This window comes from Aphis gossypii, chromosome 2, assembly GCF_020184175.1.
Source record: "Aphis gossypii isolate Hap1 chromosome 2, ASM2018417v2, whole genome shotgun sequence".
NCBI classification, from domain to species: Eukaryota; Metazoa; Arthropoda; class Insecta; order Hemiptera; family Aphididae; genus Aphis; species Aphis gossypii.
The window spans coordinates 60,790,558-60,813,218 of record NC_065531.1 but is presented as its reverse complement, the minus strand read 5'-3'; the positions used below and the strand labels follow the sequence as shown (position 1 = coordinate 60,813,218).

At 23.0% G+C, this 22,661-nt stretch overlaps 1 protein-coding gene across 1 annotated transcript in view; it reads left to right on the top strand.

Annotated features, from left to right (window-relative positions):
• LOC114133040 (uncharacterized) overlaps nucleotides 1-22,661 on the top strand; it is a 52,050-nt gene that overhangs the window by 19,531 nt on the left and 9,858 nt on the right. Inside the window, exons 2-6 of the mRNA XM_027998668.2 lie at nucleotides 12,971-13,138; nucleotides 14,621-14,756; nucleotides 16,661-16,806; nucleotides 19,777-19,916; nucleotides 21,047-21,259. Coding sequence (XP_027854469.1) covers nucleotides 13,090-13,138; nucleotides 14,621-14,756; nucleotides 16,661-16,806; nucleotides 19,777-19,916; nucleotides 21,047-21,259 — 684 coding nt within the window. The 5' untranslated portion in view covers nucleotides 12,971-13,089. The remainder of the gene's footprint in view (nucleotides 1-12,970; nucleotides 13,139-14,620; nucleotides 14,757-16,660; nucleotides 16,807-19,776; nucleotides 19,917-21,046; nucleotides 21,260-22,661) is intronic.

Below are 22,661 nucleotides of genomic sequence, written 5' to 3'. Positions count from 1 at the left end.
AAGTCATTATTTAATCCACAAATAAAATTTAATATACATAGCCATCCCTTTTCAAACATTACAAATAAATCTAAATTAGAGAAAAAAGGAATCTATGTAGTGATCTATTGTGCACAAAAGGATAAAACGTTTTAGTACAAAAACTGTTCCTTCGCAGGAAAAACTATCACGTCTCTTGAAATGGTCAGATTTCGATTTTTTTTTTATTATTATTATTTGAAAGGTGAAGACTTTATGCAGGTTGTATAGACTCCATTTTTAAAAACTCTATTTTCAGCAGTTGAAATAAACGTCTATATGTCAGAAATTGTTGATTATCTTGAAATATACTTTTCAGGCGTTATTTAAAAAAAAAAAAAAACAGAATCCAATGTGACGTAAATACAGTTTTTTTCTTTCAAATAAAAAAATATTTAAATGTTTAAAATCTCACAGTTCAGTGAGGTATAATCATTTTTCCTGTAAAGCTATCTTTGATCATTGAAATGATTTGATTTGATTTTTTCGTGCAGCTTATTAGTTATTATATGGCCACAGCTCAGCGTAATTAAAAATTACCTAAACTATTCAAAGTAATAAACAGCCGGCTCTAGTAGCATTAATTCTGCAATTCGAAACATTTTGTGGCTATAATTTCATTATTATGAATACCTACAATATTAAACATTCTAAGATGTTAAATTTAAATATTCGTATTTCTAAGTAAATGAATTTATCACCTAAATATTTAAAAATAAATAAATAACAAAATGTGTTTACTATTTTGACAGCGTAACAATGTCTTTAAAATAAAAACTTTATCCAGGCTATGCAAAAAATAATCCCTTAGTGTATCCGGAAAATGCCAGGATCGTGTATTGCACGTGTTGTAAAGGTCATTCCAATTTTCAAGGCACAGATGAAATTCCCTTCACTATTCCATCATGTTTACACAGTATATTAAACGGGATGAAATACGGAAAGGCCTTTGCACCAATGTCAAGAGTAATTTATATGGCTGACGTCGAACAAATTTACTGTTATTCGGTGCTATATGTGTGTCATTAATTCTACCTTATCATAGTATACAGTACACACGTATTCATTTAATTATATCTTGTAAAATGTATGTTCAATATTGAACCAGAAAACATAAAATCTGTAAAAAAAAAAACCCCACAAGTGATTCACTGATTCACTAGTACATTGCATAAAACTATAGTATAGAAATCTTAAAATTTTATATATACCTTCATTGTGTAATAATATTATATCAAACTTAATTTATGACAAAACCCGCTAATATAAAGGTATTACTCGTATTAGAAGGTGTTATAATAAATTATCTCGAAATAAAATGACTACTTAAACACATATAAAAGTTATTTAATTATCATCCATGTATTTAAAAGATTTATGGGTAATTTAATAAATTGTTAGTGCGATTTAAATAATGCAATAAATTAATGTTTAATTAAAACACTCCATTAGCTCAAATCTGAAATAAATAAAATGATTTATTTTATTTAAAAAGCTTCTTGTTAACTTATTTTAAAGTTAATCAAATTTTAATTTTTAATATTGTATTAACTTTAAAATTATAATTAAAGTTTAAATTATAAAATAATATGCATAATACTTTATCTAAACAATAATGTAAATCATATTTACTGAACTTTATTGAACTTTTTCGAGTTAATCTGAAAAAGTTCTGTAATAATCCAAAAATAATCTAACATAGCCTATTTATAAACACCGTACGTGTTAAATATATAGGTAATGTATACAAAAGCAGATAAGATATCGTAATTAAAACAACGTTTAAGGTAAAAATAAAACTAAAATACACATAAAAATAATTCAGTGAATAAAGTACATAATAATAATTAACGTACTCTTAACCATTGTCTTTTTAAATTCTATTTACATGTTGTTTAAATATTATTAAATAATAAATACTGTTTTGTTTCTAAGATAATCACTACTACACATCAAAATACATTTTCATTTTCACATTACTAAGTCAACGAGCATATTTAAAATTTACGACTGTTCTTGATTCAAGATATAGGAATGAAAAAAATCTCATCATAAACTTTCCCAGATTATTTATGTGCGTGTGAAATCCCATCGTAAAACCCATGTATGTGAAATTACTGAAACGTGCTCGATCTATTGCAAATCCAATGCAATGACTCACGGCCAGTTCCTCATGGGGGGTCACAAAATTCACAGTTTCATTGACCATGTCCGATGTGCAGTTCAATCAATCTTATGGGTATGAAATTACTAAAGACGATAAAAAAAAATACGATTTGACGACCTCTGAATAATGTTTTTACGACAAACGAACAAAAGAACTTTATCAAATAATTCGAATTAATGATATATTATATACTTGTGTAGAGAATTCCAATTAAGTATAGAAAAATAGTTCCATTTAAAAATAATTTTAATTAATGATGCACAATGATATCGTATTTTGATACCAAAACAAACGCTGTGGATTGTGGACCATATGTGTATACTACAATTTTAAATGAAAATGTGAAATTTATTAAAAATTTAAATTATACTAAAACATTTTATAATAATTATTATTAGTATATTTTTTAAAAGTAGTTATTGTTTTAATATTATTAATATTTCATATTCAATAACAAACAATAATAAACTAAAGTAGTTATAAATTAAATCATTATTTATTTATATACTTCTATACTTAACTAAAAATTCAATATATTAAGATATTACTCAACTGATTAAATTATACACATTATAAACTGTAAGCATCAACTCTCATCTATGAAACAAAGATTGTTAAAAAAAATATATAATATTACAATATATTGTTAGGATTTTAATATTTAATCTCTCTAAATACATTGGTATTACATCTTTTTTCTTTTTTTAATAAAGTTTTCTGCATTTCCTTTATTCTTTTTTCATTAAAATAAAAACACTAATTATTTTTAACATAAATAATAAAGCATATTCAAAAAAAAAAAAAAAATTGTATGAAAATGTTAGATGACATAAACAAAATTAGCAACCTATGAACAATAAATTAGATACAAAATTGTAATATTATATTGTGGTTATTTAGTTTTGAAAAATAAATAAGAAATTGTTAACAATAATTTTAAAACTATTTATATAATATAATCATTCTATTCTTTTTATATCTAAACATTAAATTACTATTATATATAAAAAAAATGAATTACACGTGTTTTTATGTTATAATACAACCCTACATTTAAAAAAATCTTACTAATGTTGTTTTATTAAAAAAAGTTTTATCTTTTTTTCTAAACTTTGTTTTATTTTTCGTAAAATATGACTCAATAAAACTTAAGTCTATTAATCATAACCACTAAATTGGTTTGAACTTGTAACATTTAAACCTTAATGAATTTTAGAAAGAGTTTAAAGAAAGTAATTCAACGTGTATTTCATAGACATATGGTTTAAACCAAAACTTTGCTCCAAATAGTATTTTAATAATATGTATAATAAGTTATCATTACTCTCAAGTTGAATATCAAAGCACATTAGCACATAACTTTACACCTAAAGCAAGTCTTTAAATTATGTTGCACAGCTACATTATGCAATAAATGATAATTTATCTTAAAAACTTTAAAAGTTTACTATAAATTAAGTAAAATATACTCATCATTTAGTAGGATCTCAAAATATATCTTAGCATCTATTTTACTGATTCTAAATTAATACAAATATCATAATAGGATGTAAATGAAACATTTTATTATATCTATTATTTAATTAAATGTTTTTTTTCAGTCTATTTATTGTATAAATATTTCATTGGGCCATATATATTATGCCATTAATCAATACTTTCCTCATAGACCTTCAGTTAGAAAACTGTAATAAATCAGTGGCAGTTTTAAAAACAACTTGTATCTCATCACATAAATTGAGTTTTTAATGTTATCTATATATAAAAAAAAAAAATCCCACTTTAAAAGAATTTAAACCACATTTCAGTTTATTAAATAATTTTATACTTACCAATAAAAAGTCATTAAACCAAGCAAACATGTTAATACGTTTAAAAAAAAAATGTTAATGTATGTCAATTATTAATGTATTCAGATATTTTAATTATATTTATTTAAGAATCGTAGAAAAATCTGTAAGATAAATAAGTATGTAAGTACTTTTACATTATATGACACAGGTAATGTAAGATATATTTCCACTAAGTTATATATTTTAAAGTATATTAAATTAATTGTCGATAATTTTTTATTATATAATTACATTAAATAATATATTTACTCGTATTATATGATACCTAATAGTTTTTTTAATCTATAATATGTTAATATTAATAAAAAATTATAAATAATAATGAAATTCAAAATTATTATATCACTATCCTAATCATACATTTTTATTACGAAAAAAATGTATTGAGTTTCAAATTTTTCAAAATATTTTATAGGTACCTTAAATGGATAAACAGATTTTTAAGTTAATATAATCTGATTGAACCCAACAATGTATTGGATTTACAAAGTGTTATACTTTTTTTTTAATTTATATGACAACGAATTTGAGTAGAATTAAAGTTTCATGAAGCACCTATATAGTTATATAAAAGTAGATCAAACATTTTATCCAGATGGCGTTTTTATCAATATTCCCATAGTGTAAAATAAAACTAAAAAAACTTTACGACCTAACACTTTTCAACAAAATTTGCTATTACGCCAGTTTGATTGTATTTAAGAAAAGCTATGTTCATAAAAAATATATAATCAAATTATTAAAAAATAAAGTAAATATTTTATTATTTTAGTGGGTTTTTATATAAATAACAAGAAATGTAGTAATAGTTATTTTATTCTGGTTTTATTAAAATAAAAAACCCATAAAAACTTATTAAAATTATTAATGAAAACTTAGCATAATTCTACTAAAAATATCATATATTATCATACTTCATAACTCATAAGCGTGTAGGTACATACTACACTTATTAAAACCATAAAAATGCATTAAAATACCATTTAAATATACTCATATCGTTTTAAAATAATTTATCCCGTTCTACTTTCTCAACTTAATTACTTGACTTTTTAATCCATTTAATAACAACATTTATATGTATAACGCTTCGTTACATATAATATAAGCAAATGAAATTAAAATATTTTATAATCACTAGATAATTGTATTTGTATGTATGTATTATAATATATTGAGTTATAAGTACATGATTTATATAAATTCAATATCATGATTTTTAATTATAAATAAAATTACTAAATTGAATTTTTTTTTCAAGTAAAAATTACAGTTTAAGTCTTACAACATTGTCCAAAGTATACAATTTTGAAAAACCATAATATCTATCATTAAAAATTAAACAATTAAATAATATAAAAATTATTTTTGAAAAAATAAATTTTTTAAAAAAATAAATAATATATTCAGTTAAAGTTAAATTAAAATAAAAGAATTAAACTATAACAAATGTTTTCTTATTTTTAAAAACTAACAAACTTATTAACGAAATTCCATTCATTAGTTGTATGTCAATAAACTGTAAATGTATAAAATTCCCTTCAAATTATTTGAGTATCTTGAAAATTATCTTGAAAATTTCATTAAATATTCATTTGATAATTTCTTTCATATGACAAAATTTTTGAAATATTTTGACTAACTTTAAACTATTAATATGCATTTCAAGTTTCCAAAAAAATTTTATCAGTAAAAAAGATTGAAAATTTAATAAAATATTCATTATAATATGGTGTTATACCATATTATTTATTTAAAAATAAAGAGTAGTTACAATCTTCATTTTTTATAGTCATTTAAAGTTCTAGTTTTGACAAAATTCGTCAAAATCACGAAAATTCGCAAATCAATTTGTATTTAAATATATATAAAATATTCAATTTTTATAACTAAGAATTTAAGATTGAATTTAAGGTTTCTCATAATTAGTTCATAATAACGTAACTAATGAATCTAAAAAAGAAATAAACAACGTTTTTTATAGATATTTTAAATTCAAATTTGTATGAAATTAAATATTTAAACAAAGAACAACGATTTAAGTTTTTTTTTTTTGTAACATAAAAATACTATTCCTCGATACATAAAACTTTTATGGTATATCATAATATTTTGTACAAACAATGGCATTTTTAAAATTAGAAAATTTAATGCTTTCAACAAAAATTAATTCAACCTATAATATTACTAATAATAAAATTACTTTAAAGACAATATTATAATATTATAATATATGATAATACATGCTTAATTATATTATATAACTTTAATTAAAATTATCATTAAATTAAAACGTAACACTTACTTACCAATAATGTTACTTACTCCTCAACGACAAGGTATACTCGACACCTTCATTATTTTCAATCTTTAATTTTAAAATAATTATAAGGTACCAATTCATATTACCTATATCTAATAAAATAAGAGTTATATTTGTATTTTGTCTGTGGCGCATCGGTTACATAATAATTCATAACTATACTATACAGTTTGGACAGTATTTTTAAAGGTTACACCTCTATCCTATCATTTATACCACCCAAAAACATCAATACATAATCGAGAATTGGTAAAAGCACCTGACATCGATAAACTCTCATATCGTACAATTCCCTATCTTATGCGTACAAAAATTTTGTACTTCGATGATATACAATCATTTACCTACTTTAAGATTGTATAACGATATCAATATAATGTATATTTTTGCACTGAATATAATACTGAAATCAGAATTTCAAAACGATTTTCATTTTTTTTTTTTTTTCAATAATTACTAGAAGAGTTATTTTTAAACATTAAACACGTACCGGGTACCAGCCAGTTAACACTCGTGCTGTTCCATCCCATAATGGTTTTTTGAAAATATTACAATGCATGGTAATTCAAAATATGATTTAACAAAAATTACTTGGGTACTGTTTTAATATGTTATGTATTGAAAAATGTTTAACAATGTTACTTTCAAATAATTTAATCACTCAACGATTAAATTAAACTGGGTAACTTTTTTGTGTATAAAAGTGGAAGATAATCTAGACCAGCAACTCAACGTACATAACCTAATTTTTAGTAAATATTTAGCATGTATTTGTATACAAACTTTTATAATTTGCAGACTTACTTATTTGATTTATGTTATTATGTGGCCGTTTTAAATTTCTCAGTATCTTCTAGAACATACATTTTTATTTTTAATGACTTTGTGCAAAACTGTTGTGATGAAGACTTATTAAACAAATATTAACAATAATAAGAATTTTAATAAAAAAAAAAAAAAGCAAATAATGTGATGCTCTTTAAACAATTATATTTTAGGGAAAATTGTTTTTATAAGAAAAAAATAGACATGATTTTTTTATGATATTAATTTAAAATAAAACAAAACATTTTTATTTAATTATACAAGAAAATTAAAAAAAAACAAATTATTGATAGGTATAATTAAATCTAAATCTATAAGGGGCATTAAATTCAAATGTTCATAGTATTATGTTAGGTTTGAGATATCAAAGTCTGTTGGATAATTAGCATAACAATATGCACAATCGAAAACACCTATACTTGTTCACAACTAACTGAAATGCAAATATTAATTGCATTTTAAACGAAACAATTTGAAAACCTAGATGATGAGTTAAATCAAAAGATTTTCAGGAAAACTATAACTTATTTGAAAACTACTTTATAACATCTTATTGAAATTTATTTAAGCATAATAGTACGATATTTATATTATCTTTTGGTCTGATATAAATAATGGTTAATAAAATAATCAAATACCTATAAAATTTCAAACGTGTATTATGTACTTAATAATAATAGGTATATAGATACCTGTATAATTAAAACGAATCTGGCTAACGTTACATACTTACATGGACACAATTAGTAAATTGCTATCTGTTCTTAGTAACTTAGATACATTTATAACAGGATATATTAAATTAAGATTTTATAGGCTATTAGTATCACAAAATTATTTTTCTTGTATCGAAATTATTTACGAAAATACTATTTAAAAATTTTTAAGCCAACATAACAAAACCTACGTTTAATTAAGAATATTATAATTTATTTATGTACAGAAAAAACAAATGATACATTTAATTAAATTATTAATAATGGCAATATTATTAGTTCTCTAATAAATAAGTCTATTATAGTTCCAGATATTCCAATAACTACTGATCATTAAAGGTTCTTGGGTAACGAACTTTCTTGAAAAAAAATACAGTCGAGATATACTCAACATATTGGTCAACAATAATAACGGTATTATTACATTGCAAAAAATAAATATTAAAAGAATATTAAGTTATACCATATTTTCAATAACATAATAGCATAATATTATGTTTAGAAAGAATTATTAAAACCTTAAACATTTTCAAGCTTAAAAATTAACCACCAGTTTCTAAGAAAATATTAAGTGAACATCAAAATGTAATATTAATAATATTCACTATTAATAGTATACAAATACGATACAAGTACATATAGTGATATAATTTAACATAACTAAAAAAAAGTAGGTAAACATATTCACGGAGGAAAGACTGGAAGTGGATGAATTAATATTATCATTCTATATAAGCAACCAGTGTAGACAAGAAAAGAAAAATTTTAACATTCGGTACTTGATTAATGAGCAAACATAGGTATAGTCTAGGACACCACGCCCTTTGTTCATACAAAACGGTGACCTCTCGTGTCCTGCATTATAAGTCGGTATGTGTCATTTTATGTGTACACATATTGATATATCACACAATTAGTTTACTATCAAAACAACGTATTTTTATACATTTATCGTTTTTATGAAAAATTGTGTAGTTATATCAAAGTATAAACAAACAATTTAAATAATATTATTTTTTATTTATAAAATCAAAAAAAAATTATTTCTTATTAATAGGTAATAAAAACTATTAAAAAGTTTTTCAATAATATATTTAATATTATAAACATAAGTATATATTAAGTAGGTTTTAATATGTATATTCTAAATTTTTCGGATAATTTAATAAAATACAATTAGATATTATTTTTATTTTTGTTATATTTTAAGTGAAAATAATATTAAATAACATTTTATATTACTTTTTAATAAAATAAAAATATGAAGACTAGATATTCCTCAAAAATTAAACTATTGATAATTCAGTTTTTTTTCATCCGTAATAAAATTAATTCCGAAAATGCATAAAAGATTTTTTTAAATAGGATACGTCATATCAATAATTTTGTAATTTAGGTTCTTAAATACAGTATCCCGAGGATAATTTATTTAAATATTTAAACTAAATAAATTATGTATTATGACAATATTTCTTAACTTTTTGCAAAATCATTCAACTATCATATTTTTAATGCATGCAAATACTGAATATGTGCTTTTAACGAGTAAGTATGACCATTGATTTTTGTATATTCTAAAATCAATGGTATGACTTATGATAAGTCAAGATCTTTAAATGATCAAGGGAATTAAAACCAAACTTTATATTTACAATAAATTTGTAAATAAAATATCAGAATAAATATTTAAAATACATATTCCAAACATCTGTTTTATTATTTTCAATTAGATTATGTTTATTTAGGTCTAAATATGAAACAATATTGAAAATGTCAATACTTATATTTACTTATATTTAGTATACATTTTACAAAGTATTATATTTACCTAAATTTCACCTTTAAACTTCCAATAAGTATTAAAAAATTAAATTATACTTCAGTATTCCATAGATACATTGAATATAATCGTGAACGCTAAACCATTTATTTTAGATTCTAATCTAATTGATTATATCACTCAAATAAATTATGATACATCAAAGTGACAAGTTGTACCTACTAAAAATTGAATAATACTAAATTTATTTTTCCAATATAAGCAGATTGTACATGTCCATAAATCAAACATATCCAGTATAATAATATATTATATTATGTCATATATTATTTGTATTTACATAAATAATATATTACCAGAATAGTTAATATATAATTTCAATGTGATACGATTACACAACTTACGTATTTGTACATATTCATTGTTGTATACCTAATAAAAAATTGAATTATTATGTTTTGATGATTATTTCTAACGGTCATCGTGGTTTTTCAATGCCTACGTTAAAATGTATTGATTACAGTACCTATCTAATAAGAAAAACTGAAATACAATTATTTGCTCTGTATCTCAATTTATATCCAACTGGTATCAAAATATTAAATAGCTAATAATAATACTACTGTGACTGTATAATACTTTAATAGAGTTTACGTGTCTCGTATCGTTTAATTAATATTTGACACTTGCACCGAAATGCATTTATGTATTATATTATAATATGTTTGTTATTACAGTGTGTGTAACTAAACTGTTCATCTTCATTAATACCATGTGAAAATCACTCTCTGAGGTTTCACAATAATGAAATTTAAATAATAATTATAAATTCATAAGTATTCATTTGACTTGATCCGATACTATCCAATTTATCTAACGTATAATTACAGAATATGTATGTTTTTCACAAAGCGAATACAAAAATTAAATTTAGTAGTACTTACGGAATATGATTCGTTGTGTATCTATCTATTCACATACTGAAGCAATGATACAATTAAATTTATAAAAATAAAAGAAATTCATTTAACATTTTAATTAAACTTTAACTAACTATTTATTGAAGCCAATTATACATTCACATAAATTATTAAGTAAAAAAATATGGTGCATTTTTAATAGAATCAAAGAATTAAGGCAAGACTATGGTATTTAAAAATTAGTAGAGGTAAGCTGTGGAGATGCCAGAAGGCTATGTTTTTTTATTAAGCATAAAAAAACATTAAACAACAAGTGTGTTTACTTAATTTCTTGATTTTAATAATAAATATTGCTTTCCAAAGAGCACACGTCAAACATTTATTTAATTCATGAAATAACATTCAGCCTAGTAAGGAACCTTCATTAGTTTTTAAATACACCCTAATTGTTGCCATAATACTACTACATGTTCAAACAAATAATAAAGTTGTGAAACGGATCAAAAATTCAGAACGTTAAATGGATGCGGAGTATACAAGTACAAGTATACTATTATTTATTGAGACATTTTAAGTATCTATAAACTAAATAACATTAAAATGAAAATATATTTATAAACAATAATATAAAAATCATGTGTACTATGTTATCTAAATTAAATTGGCCAAGTACTAGGTAGTTACGTAAGTAGGTAAGTAGGTAGGACAGGTAGGTACTAACCAATAAATATGTTATGGAGTTATTAACTATTAAAAAAATATTCGTTTTTATAAAAATCTAAAAAAAAAAATGGAGAAATTTAAAAAAATATATTAATTGTTCATATTTATAAAACTTAAATTAGTTAATTAATGTATTTTGCTTTATAATAATTTAAAATAATGCAGTATTCAATTTAAACAATGAAAACAATACTTTACCAGAAAAATCTATCAGAGACTTCTCTAATTCGGTTTGATCAAAAATACTTATTTTCTGTTTATTTTGTTCAGTTATACTTTTTTCCAAGTTTCTACATCCAATATAAATTTAATTAAAATTAATAAATAAATAACTTCAAAAGCTGAACAGAATTCAGATAGAGGGTATATAGATTGGATACTTCGATATCCGTCTTACTTAGCTCATTTTAACACAAGATAAATGGCATGTGGATATTAATTATGTTATTAATTATTAGGTGTATAACTTATTACATATATTCACTTAAAATTTTCAGCCATAAGCGTATATAAGAGCTAGACTTTTCAGACAATTTAGTTAATATTGATATTGTTTTTAAATGGATCAACAATTTAATAAAGTTTTAAATATATTGATTAAATTAGTTATTTACAGTATTATTTATAAGTGTCTATTGTCTATATATTATACAACACCAACCTCTATTTTTTGAAAGTAAACCTTTTTATTTTTACTGTAAGCTTGTAAAACTGTTGACTATCAAAATCAAAATTTTAACGAATAGTTTTTAGTTATTTAACTCTATATAGTAAAGATACTAGATCCAAATGTTGGATTTAGAAAATACAGAGGCTATGATAATTTAAAAATATTTAGTAATTCATACTCATCTATCAGTATTTATAATCTTAAAAAAATATTCAAGTAGAAAAATAAATATTTTATATTCTTTCAAATTCATTTTTAAAGACTTTTATTTTTAATATTAACATTATAATCACTAAAAAATTACTCATTTAAATTTTGAATTAAGTGAATCAAAAAGCTATTAACTAAATAATTTAAAGAAAAAAGGGTGGTTTTCAATAAAAAGTCAAAAGTTTGAATTGCCACAAACACTCCTAAAGTAATTTTCAAATATTTGAAAATATCGTCTTTAAGTAGGTATGTATAATTAAAAATTAAAAAAACAGATTTTAAACAACTACATTAATAAAAAAAAAAAAAATGAGGAGTTGAGTATACTTTATGAATGAACGTATGTATAAATTTACACAACTCTGTGGATATAAAATTATTTAAAATTATACCCCAATCAGTAACCGCAGACACGATAAAAAAAACCCGATATTATTGTAAAATAATATTATCGTTCTGCTCAGAGTCTAATATGATACAATTGTGTTAAAATATAAATGAAGTATAAAATGTTTGAATATCTAACCAAGAGATCTAAAAATGAAATATTAATAACTGTAACTATTCATCTAAACATATATGATATAACATAAAAGATAAATTTATCTTTTTATTATTATATCTATTTATATACTGTGACAAAAACTATAAAACTATATTCACATGTTAATATAATGTTAAATTTCATTTACTTTAATTAAATATTATTGCAAAAATATTATGAATTAAATTCTACTAATATTTATTAACTTTATTTTGTTTCAGAATTTTGTAAATTGGAATAATTTCAAAATAATATTTTCCTAAATTAAATTTGATATCAATGATTCTCAAGTATGATCGTCAACGAGAAAATTAATTAACATCAATATGCGTAGCTTAGTATGATACTGTGGCAGATTTTTTGCATACTATATGGATTTCAAACAGTGTGTAAGTATATCATAATTTAATATTTATTAATTGGTTAAGTCATTTATTCAAATTTATTATGTGCTTAATATGCATAAATGATTATATGTTTACCTTCTATTGCCATGCACCAACAATTAGTGGTTTAGAACTATCAACAAATTATCTGTTTTTTTTTTATTTATGATTATTTGAAATTTAAAATTAAATCACTGTAATATAATCTTCAAGTAGACATATTTAATTACCTACATACAAATTCATTTATACACTATTTTAAGTTTGGCACAGCATACAATAATGAAAATATATAATTAACAATAATCATACTATCTTCCTTCAGCACGGTGGTGTATAAAGTTAAATTATTTTTGAATAATTCATTTTTTGTAACTGGTAAAATTCTTCTAATATGAATAATGAATATTTCTATAAATTAAAAATAATATGTTTAGTTAGTCATTTTAATATTTTCTGGGAAAAAAATGCATTATGTCGTAACACAGTTAATGCGCATTTAACTATGTCAAAAAAAATCATATAAATACACATATTACACATGTATTAGGTAAATTAAATTTATCAAATATGTCAATTCCAGAAACTCAACTCATTTACCAATACTAAAAACAACAAAATTCTTTATTAAGAGGACGCCTCACCCGCATGTGTTGTCTCCGTCATACATACATACAACATAGCAAAATTTCATTCAGCGGAATAAATTTTATGCTGTTAGATTTAATAATAAATTAAATTTACCTATAATCAAACATAAAATTAAATATATTATCTAGGCCACCTCGTAGATTTTTATTGATATTTTAATTTTTAAGTGAGTTATAACTATGAAAAATATTTAAATTTAAAAATGTTCGTAACTCACTTTAATATTAAAATATCAATAAATTCCTATGCGATGACCTAGATAATATTGTTATCTTTAAGTTTGATAATAGGTAAACTTAGTATATTATTAAATCTAACAGCATAAAATTGATTCCGCTGAAGGAAAATTTGCTATGTTGTTTATATGTAAGCCGGAGATAACACACGTGGATGTTGCATCCTCTTAACATAATATTACCAATTCTATAGAAATAACAGTTTATCTCTTCATTTAAAATGCCTATTACAGAAAAAAAATTATGGGTAGGTATGAAACATTAAATAAAATACTGAAAATTCTAATTTTGTCACCTCGCCATACTCACCACAAATAAAAACATCACTAAACTTAGAGTCTAAAATTTAAGATTAATGTTCATAAAAAATATACAAAAATGTGTAACACGATTTATTATACCAAATTAAATATTCAAACAATATTAAATAAATAAACAATACATGAATGACACATTATTGAGTATTTATTTACCTTTAAAACGTAAAAAGTCTACAGATAATAATTATTAATTGACAAGAATAATAAGTTTAAGCAATAATTTCCTAATTGTAAAATTTTTGAAAATTGTTTAATTAAATATGTATTTGTACCCATAGGGAGTTTTTCTGCCAGCCAAGCTCCTGGCGACATCACGGTCATGTTCATAAGTCCAACCACTGTCAAAGTATCTTGGAAAATATCACTAATAGGTATTGAAAAATATGACGTCATGTACAAACCAACCAACGCCAGGTATGATTACAATTATATTAAGTTAATAACTATTTACGCAATGAACTATAATATTATTCGATTGTGTAAGAATCAAATTCTATTATCCTACGTGAATACATACTCACAAGAAATTATTTTCTTTACTTTCAACTTTATTTGTTTATTATTATTATTAATTTTATTAAATTGAGTTAATAACAGAAATATATTTATATAGGTATGTAATAAATATATACTACTATAATAATTAAATAAATAAAAAGTTTAAGGTTATAATTAATTCAACCTACAGAACTACTAAAGTGAAATAAATTACAACAATGGTGATAAAATAATATATTTAATACTATAGGCTGTCGTACCTTCGATCAGAACTGTTTTTCGTATATATACAATGATTTATCACTGAAATCAAGTTTAACACATACATTAGGTGACTTACACAACACCAACTAAACTGTTTTTGAAATGTTAAAAAGTATAAATTTTTTTAAAAATTAATTAAGTATAATATTATACAAATTTTGTTTTTTTCAATAACTCGAAATTAAGTTTAAAATGTATTAATATATTTTTGTTATTGAGACCTCTCAATAATGTATATTATATTTAGGTATAAAAGTATTTCTAGGTACTAAATCTTTTCTAGGATTGTCTAATATGATTTAGATAGAATAACAATGTATGAAAAATATTCCCTATGGACAATGCAAAATCGAATAAAGTCCCAAAACATAAAATTTTCCATGACTAAAATAAGCTGAAATGACGTTAAAATAAAGAAACAAAATACAGATTTTGTATTCCATAATATAATATAACCTTTAATCATACACATCGCTTGGTAAAAACTAATAACTAATTATTAAATCAAAATGTAATATCATTTTACATTCTACTTTTAGTATATTATATAAAAAGTAACTTTTAATTTCTTACATGATTAAATACGTATATAAAATCAAGTTCTGAAGCTGTTTATTTATAAAATTCTTATAATTAATTTTGAGCTATAAAAGCAATTTATCTCTCTTTATTCAAAAAAAAATTGCATATATACAGTAATTTTGTAAGCAGAAGTTACAAAAAATGTAAATGAAAAAGCTAACAAATATAACGAGAGAGAAACAAATGAAGTAAAACAATCTCATGAAGTTTTTAAACGTATTTTTACAGTCGAAAAAATACGAAATAAAGAACGTATATTTCTTGAGTTGACAAGCTGGAATTTGCTTAATAAAATAAAAATAATAGAAAAATATATATTATTAACATCATGTGACTATTATTTCTTTTAAAATTTAAATATTTTAAGTAACATTGAATATCCTTCATTTCGTAAAACTTGATTTATATTATGTACCTAGCGATTAAAATCATTTGAATAAAATATTTACTTTTACACGGTAGGAAAAGTGTTCAAGTATTTTGTATGAATTCCATTTGAAAGAAGTTGTACATAAGAACACATTGTCTAAGTAACAAAAGTACCAACTGGGTAAACATTATAATATTTTATATTTTATAAATTAGGTATGTAAAAATCAACTCAATTTTAATTAAATACCTATAATCCTATTCTAATCAAATAATCGTATTTAACGTTGATACGTCATTTCCTATAGTATAATAATTAGTTTTAAAAGAAAAAGAAAAAAGTATTGGTATTTTGATTTCTCTTAAAATTAAAAAATCTACAAATTACAATGCTTCACGTCAACGTAATATTACGAACATGCAACTATACAATTTTATCGAATAATTCCTTCTTACCGCCACCAGGTCACGATACGTATCACATAGTCATATATATATATAGGTACATTATATATAGCTATGGCCAACCAACCACTATTCAACCATCGCGATTAAATATGTAACGATTTGCTTATTCGAGTGGGTGTTTTTTTTCCATTGGTCAGTTACAAGGTAGTAGCTGAGATAGCGGTCAACTCCGATTCCGTGACACTCGGTAACTTGATGCCAAATACACAATATCAAGTAACTGTGACAGCGTTCAAAGCAGGTCGTCGATTTCGGAGTAGACCAGTTATATTTAAAACACTTGGTAAGTACGATCAAATAAAACTTTGTGTTCAATATAATATTATTCTCAAGTAAATTAAATAATGCGTGATACACAAAATTCCAAAACTAGTGTTTAATTATCAAACTAATAGTTTTTGAGCAATTTCAAGACTTGGAAAGTATTACTAGCATTATCAATAATACCATAACACTTTTTGAATTAAAAATTAAACTTAACGCAACGTAAAATTATAGAATATGGTAGACTTGAAGCGTGAAATTATTTTACAACACAAGTTTGACGATACAATTATCATTAAATCATTTTATGGATATCTCCAGAACGAATTCGTAAACATACTAGAACAATATTTAAAAATTATTAGTTATTTAAATATGTATTTTAGCGACCTAAGTACTATGTATATAACAGTTTGTATTTTTTATATCAGGGGTAGCCAAACTTTTTTTGGTCACGATCTACTAACAACATACTTCACCTTTCAAAGAGATTTTTTTCATTATTGGATAACTATGATTATTAAGAAATATACAGGGCGCGTGACTCTAAAAATAAATTCTAACATGATCGACTTTGAAATTGTCCGCGATCGACCGTTTGGCCACCCTTGTTTTATATCATAAAATTAATATAGGCAAGCTTTTTATCCTTACGAAACACGTAATAAAAATTAAATACAAACGGACAATTCGCGATAACGGATAAACTATTCATACAAGGCTACGCGGTGGAAATGAATAAACTTAATCTCATAATCGTAGGTACCTACTTATCAGCCCAACTGGTAATTCAATTTAAGTTGAAAATAGAAAGATAAAATAAATAAAAATAATAAGATAAGATGAAAAGCGACGATCATTTTATTCACTCTTTATAGGATTTTGGAATTTAGAATTAAAATTTAATTTTAGTGCGGGCCTCCCTAAATTTGTTAAAGAGCCGCATAGTAAGGACCGCTGCTCTAGCTATTGTATTATTATTTTATAAGATATTAAATTAACCATGTATAAAGAAGCCACATAATTTTTCCGTGATCATCACAACTAATTACCTTGATATATATATATAACTACATTAAAATTAGTGATGGCAAATTATTGTTATTGAAAAATGATTTTGTATTTATGAATGTATAATGAACACATTTAGGAAAAACTATTTACTAATTACTATATTATATTATTATGTTCTTTTTTTAATCAAAATTTATCTATAAAATGCGTGATAATTTTATTAGGAAAAACTATTCAGTATTCATATTATTTATATTTGTTTTTGAAATCTCAATTTAATTGAAAATTAATATATAAAATAAATAACGAAATTGATTTTATTACTATAATACAAACAAAGCACATTAATAAAAACAAAAACATATTATTTTGATTTTTAGGATAAAAATAATTACAGGATCACAAACATTTTTTTTTTTTTAATCAGCTAAATATATTTCTCTGCTAAAATTAAAAATTTATTAAAATTCATAGACTGTATTTTTGCACAATATATTTTTTTTTTTTTGTGTGTGTGTATATATCTAATCCATCAATATTAAAAATATTCAGTATCAAATTCCAATTTATAAATTGAAAAGTATGATATTATTATAATTATAACATTATTATTATTATATTTATGATACCAACACAGTCCTACCCTTCTCCTAGGATATAAAACCGAAAATTTCAAATATTTACAATAAACAGACATATTGATTGATTGAAAATTACTACATACCTATATTTTTAACTCACCTCAGAGTTAGGTTGAATGATTTTTGCTTTTTACTGAAAATTAAGATAAAATAGTATTTCATAAACTAATAAAAAAATAATTTAATATCAAGCATATGATTATAATGTGCATGTATAACGCTTTATGTATTATTCTATTTATTTATTAGTCTTTCTGAAAATTTTCTATTCTTAAATTAAACAATCATTCATTTACTTGGCGTGTGTTATTAGTTCATTGAATTGATTTAATTAATATCTATATGGTTTTGTAAAACGCGACTTCGCCATTAAAAAAAAAAATATATATCTATATCTTGGTTTCAACTATTTATTTCATGAAAAATCAGAATTGGTGTACCTACTTTGCTTTGTGAACTAATTAAATCAAGATAGGTTGAATATGGCGGATTATATATAACACTTGGTTTATTTTTTAATGTGGTTTTGACTACACTTTCTGATATCTCTTAAAACAATCTCTGAAATTTTAGTCAAAACCAGTCGAGTTGTTTTTGAGTACCTATTTAAACTATAAACATAAGGTTCACAAACATTACCTTTTGATTTATATTTGAATAAAAAACAAACTATAGCAAAGTATGACTATTAAACTAGTCTATACCAATTATTTTTTTTAATTTTATTTCTTTAATAAATAATAATCCCTTATATAACATTATAAACTAAAGATTATTTGATTTTTGTTAGCCAAAATTAAATTCATGAGTAAGTTACCTTAAATCAACGTATAAAGGGTTGAGAAATGAAACAAAGAACATTTCCTGCGACTTAGGAAATATGTGGGAAAAATTGGTTATGTGGTTTCCAAGTCTATCAGCTCTATACAAACGTACACGCGTTTATAAATATTTATTGTATATTATATATTAGTTATACATATATTACGTAACGAATAACATAATTATATTATGTAACTAATTTTTGTGTTAAGGATATTAATACTTTCATAGGTGCTGACATACTGTATATAAATCGATTATTTTAAAACAAAACACCCGTTATTATATTTATTAAAACTTATTTTTCTTTCAAATTGTCTGTAAAAACTAAAAAATATTATTTTATAAAAACAAGTACTAACTTTACAAATTAAAAAGAAGCTATCTTTAAATTACTTGCCAAAAATTATTTTTAATACACCTCTCATCTAGTCAATTTATTATGATTTGCTTAATATTATTTAACATATTAAATTAAAAACTAATATTATTTATTCAATACATGTTTTAAGATAAAGGTGTTTCGTGGCCAGATATTCATCATTCACAGATGAATACTAGTGGTGATGTGGATATATCGCCACCGGATGTTGTTGGTGGTGTCGGACATTCAGTACCACCAGAAGGTCCTACTTCCCCTCCTTATGTACAGGTAATAAATCAATTTGACTTTTTTTCATTATTTTTATTAAAAAAAATACCCGTGGCAACAAACCACCCAGTTTGACCTTTATCCTAAGAAGGAATTTAAGAAAATATACCTAGGTATATGTATTTACGAATATTTTAAAATAATCTATTTACATGATTTAAATAATAATTAAACGACAAATTATTTATTTCAGAATATTTTCAAATAAAATAAATAAATTTCATTAAATAGTTTATAAATGATATTTATAACTCCAAAATGAAATGTAATATTTTCCTGTACATGATATAATATGGCTACCAAAAATACAGAGTCGCTTTCGTTAAATTATTATAAGTCACGAGCTCTACTAAATAAATATCACTAACCTTAGTATGTACAACTAGACATAACTTATCTAGTTCTTTAATTATTATAAATTATAATATAATAGTAAATAGCAGAAACTGAAAAAAAAAATTACTAGTTTTATGCAAGTATCTATTGTTTACAGGTGAAATAAACATGTACATTTTTAAAACCCAAGATCAAAATTTTTTCAATAGATTTTTTTCCTACATCAGGTTAATTTTTTCTTTGACTTAGAAGTGTTAATTTTTTTAATGAATTTCAATAAGCAAAAACAATGCAATAACTCAGCATAATAGATATAACATAACTTAGAACAAATCATGTTATTATACCTATAATAAGTAAATTCCTTCCAAGATAAATAGGAGATGAGAATCAATAGTTTTTATTTTTTATGGAATTATATCAAATGTATTTAAAATGTATAAACAAATAATAATAAAATAAACAAAAATTTAAAAAAATATGTACGTATCGTATCATCTAACCATTAATCATGTGAACCAAATAAACACTTAAGTAGGCTTTACATTTTCAACTTAATCACAATAAGATTTCTTAATTTTTTATCACTTATTTAAAAATAAATAAATTATACTAAAAATGTATTTTACGTCGATAAAGTAACTCATTATTAGTGGCTCTGGTGTAAAATATAAATAATTTAATTAAAACTATAAACAGCCAAAATAAGAATGTCTTAATACTTGCAATATGTTTTCATGTATGTCAAAATACTACCTACTGCTATCAATTTATAAATATTTATGTTTATTTAGGTGCGAGGAATAGAAATTACTATTGTAGTGCTTGTCTTAATGGTCTGGGTCGGTGCTATAATAATGTTTTTCAACCGCTGGGGTAAAATAAGGATGCTTATACCATATCAACCAGACTATAAAGACACACAACTCAAAGTGCCCGGAACAGGTGCATGCAATACAACCAATTCGTGCCAAAACCCAACTGGACCAAGTTTTTGTTGTTCACAGGTCAGTATAGAGTTTTCTGTTTTAAAAAACTAAATGCTCATTTAAATTGTGTGATGCACGTGAAAATGTGATTTTTGGACATTCTTTTCTTCTATTTACTATCGTTTATTTTTTATTTTTTAATTTATCAACCTAAATGCTGCGACCCGACATGTAATAGAAATCGTGTATCAACATAATGTAGTACAACGTAGCGTATAATGCATTTTTTGTTGCATACCATTAGTCACCAGAGGCCGGGGATCACGATATTTTTAAAGAAACTAACCGTATTATATAAAAAGAAAAATATAAACGCCAACAAGCAACAACCCTTACCTCGTTTGTAATGGTAAATGGAGTGAAATTATCAAATGTTGGATGGTCTAAAAAAAAAATTATATTCAACTAAATGGAAAATGGAAAATTATTAAGCTACTTACTATTAGTTAATGAATTGTATTAAATATGAATATTTTGAATTTTTGATTTACTAACTGAATGTCAAAATCATTATTTTAATCCTTATTCTAAGTTGATTATTTTCAAAATGTTATGAATTCCATTCGATAAAAACTTCAATGATTAAATATATATTAATCAAAAATAAAATTAATTGTTCAACTAAAAAAATACATTTTACAAAATCATTATAGATATTACTTATGTTTTAAGAAATTTTAAGTAAATATATTTAAATACAAATTATGAATTAATTAAAATATCTCAATTATCTAACAATTATTTTTTAAATATCCATATGATATATAAAAATAAAATAAATTATATGTGATAACACCAGTAATTTCAGGAATAAAAAATCTTTTTTTTTTTTTAAGGCAACAAATAATTATTACATTAAAACGATTGTACAGTATATTTGACGGTTTTTATACCTACAGTACTTAACATTTTATAGCCAATAGCTTCCTTAAATAATCAAGAATATAAAATATCTACTTAATAATAGATATATAATATTAAAAGTATATAATAAATAAATTATTCAATTCCACACAGCTAAAAAGCATGACCAGATGTGCACTGGGTGTTTTCACTAATATTATCCTTGTCCCTTGTTAGTGTCATAACCAGCTTTGGATATTAAGGTACACACGAGTACACGACGTTGTTATAAATATAACTTTATATTCAATCGTATAAATAAGCTAAGATCAATATAATTTCATAATAACAACCTTGGTACTTTTGATGACAGTGAAATGCGAAAGTATAAATGTATAATACATACATGTCGTAGAAATAGTGTAGGGACAAGGGTTGACATTATTTCGAAAAATGAGAAAACAAATAATATTGAAACAGCTGATACCCTCCCAGAAAAAAAAACATCAAAAATAAAATTAATATTTATAATATTTTACTCAAACCTTTGTTTTACCATATAAATGTATAATCAAAC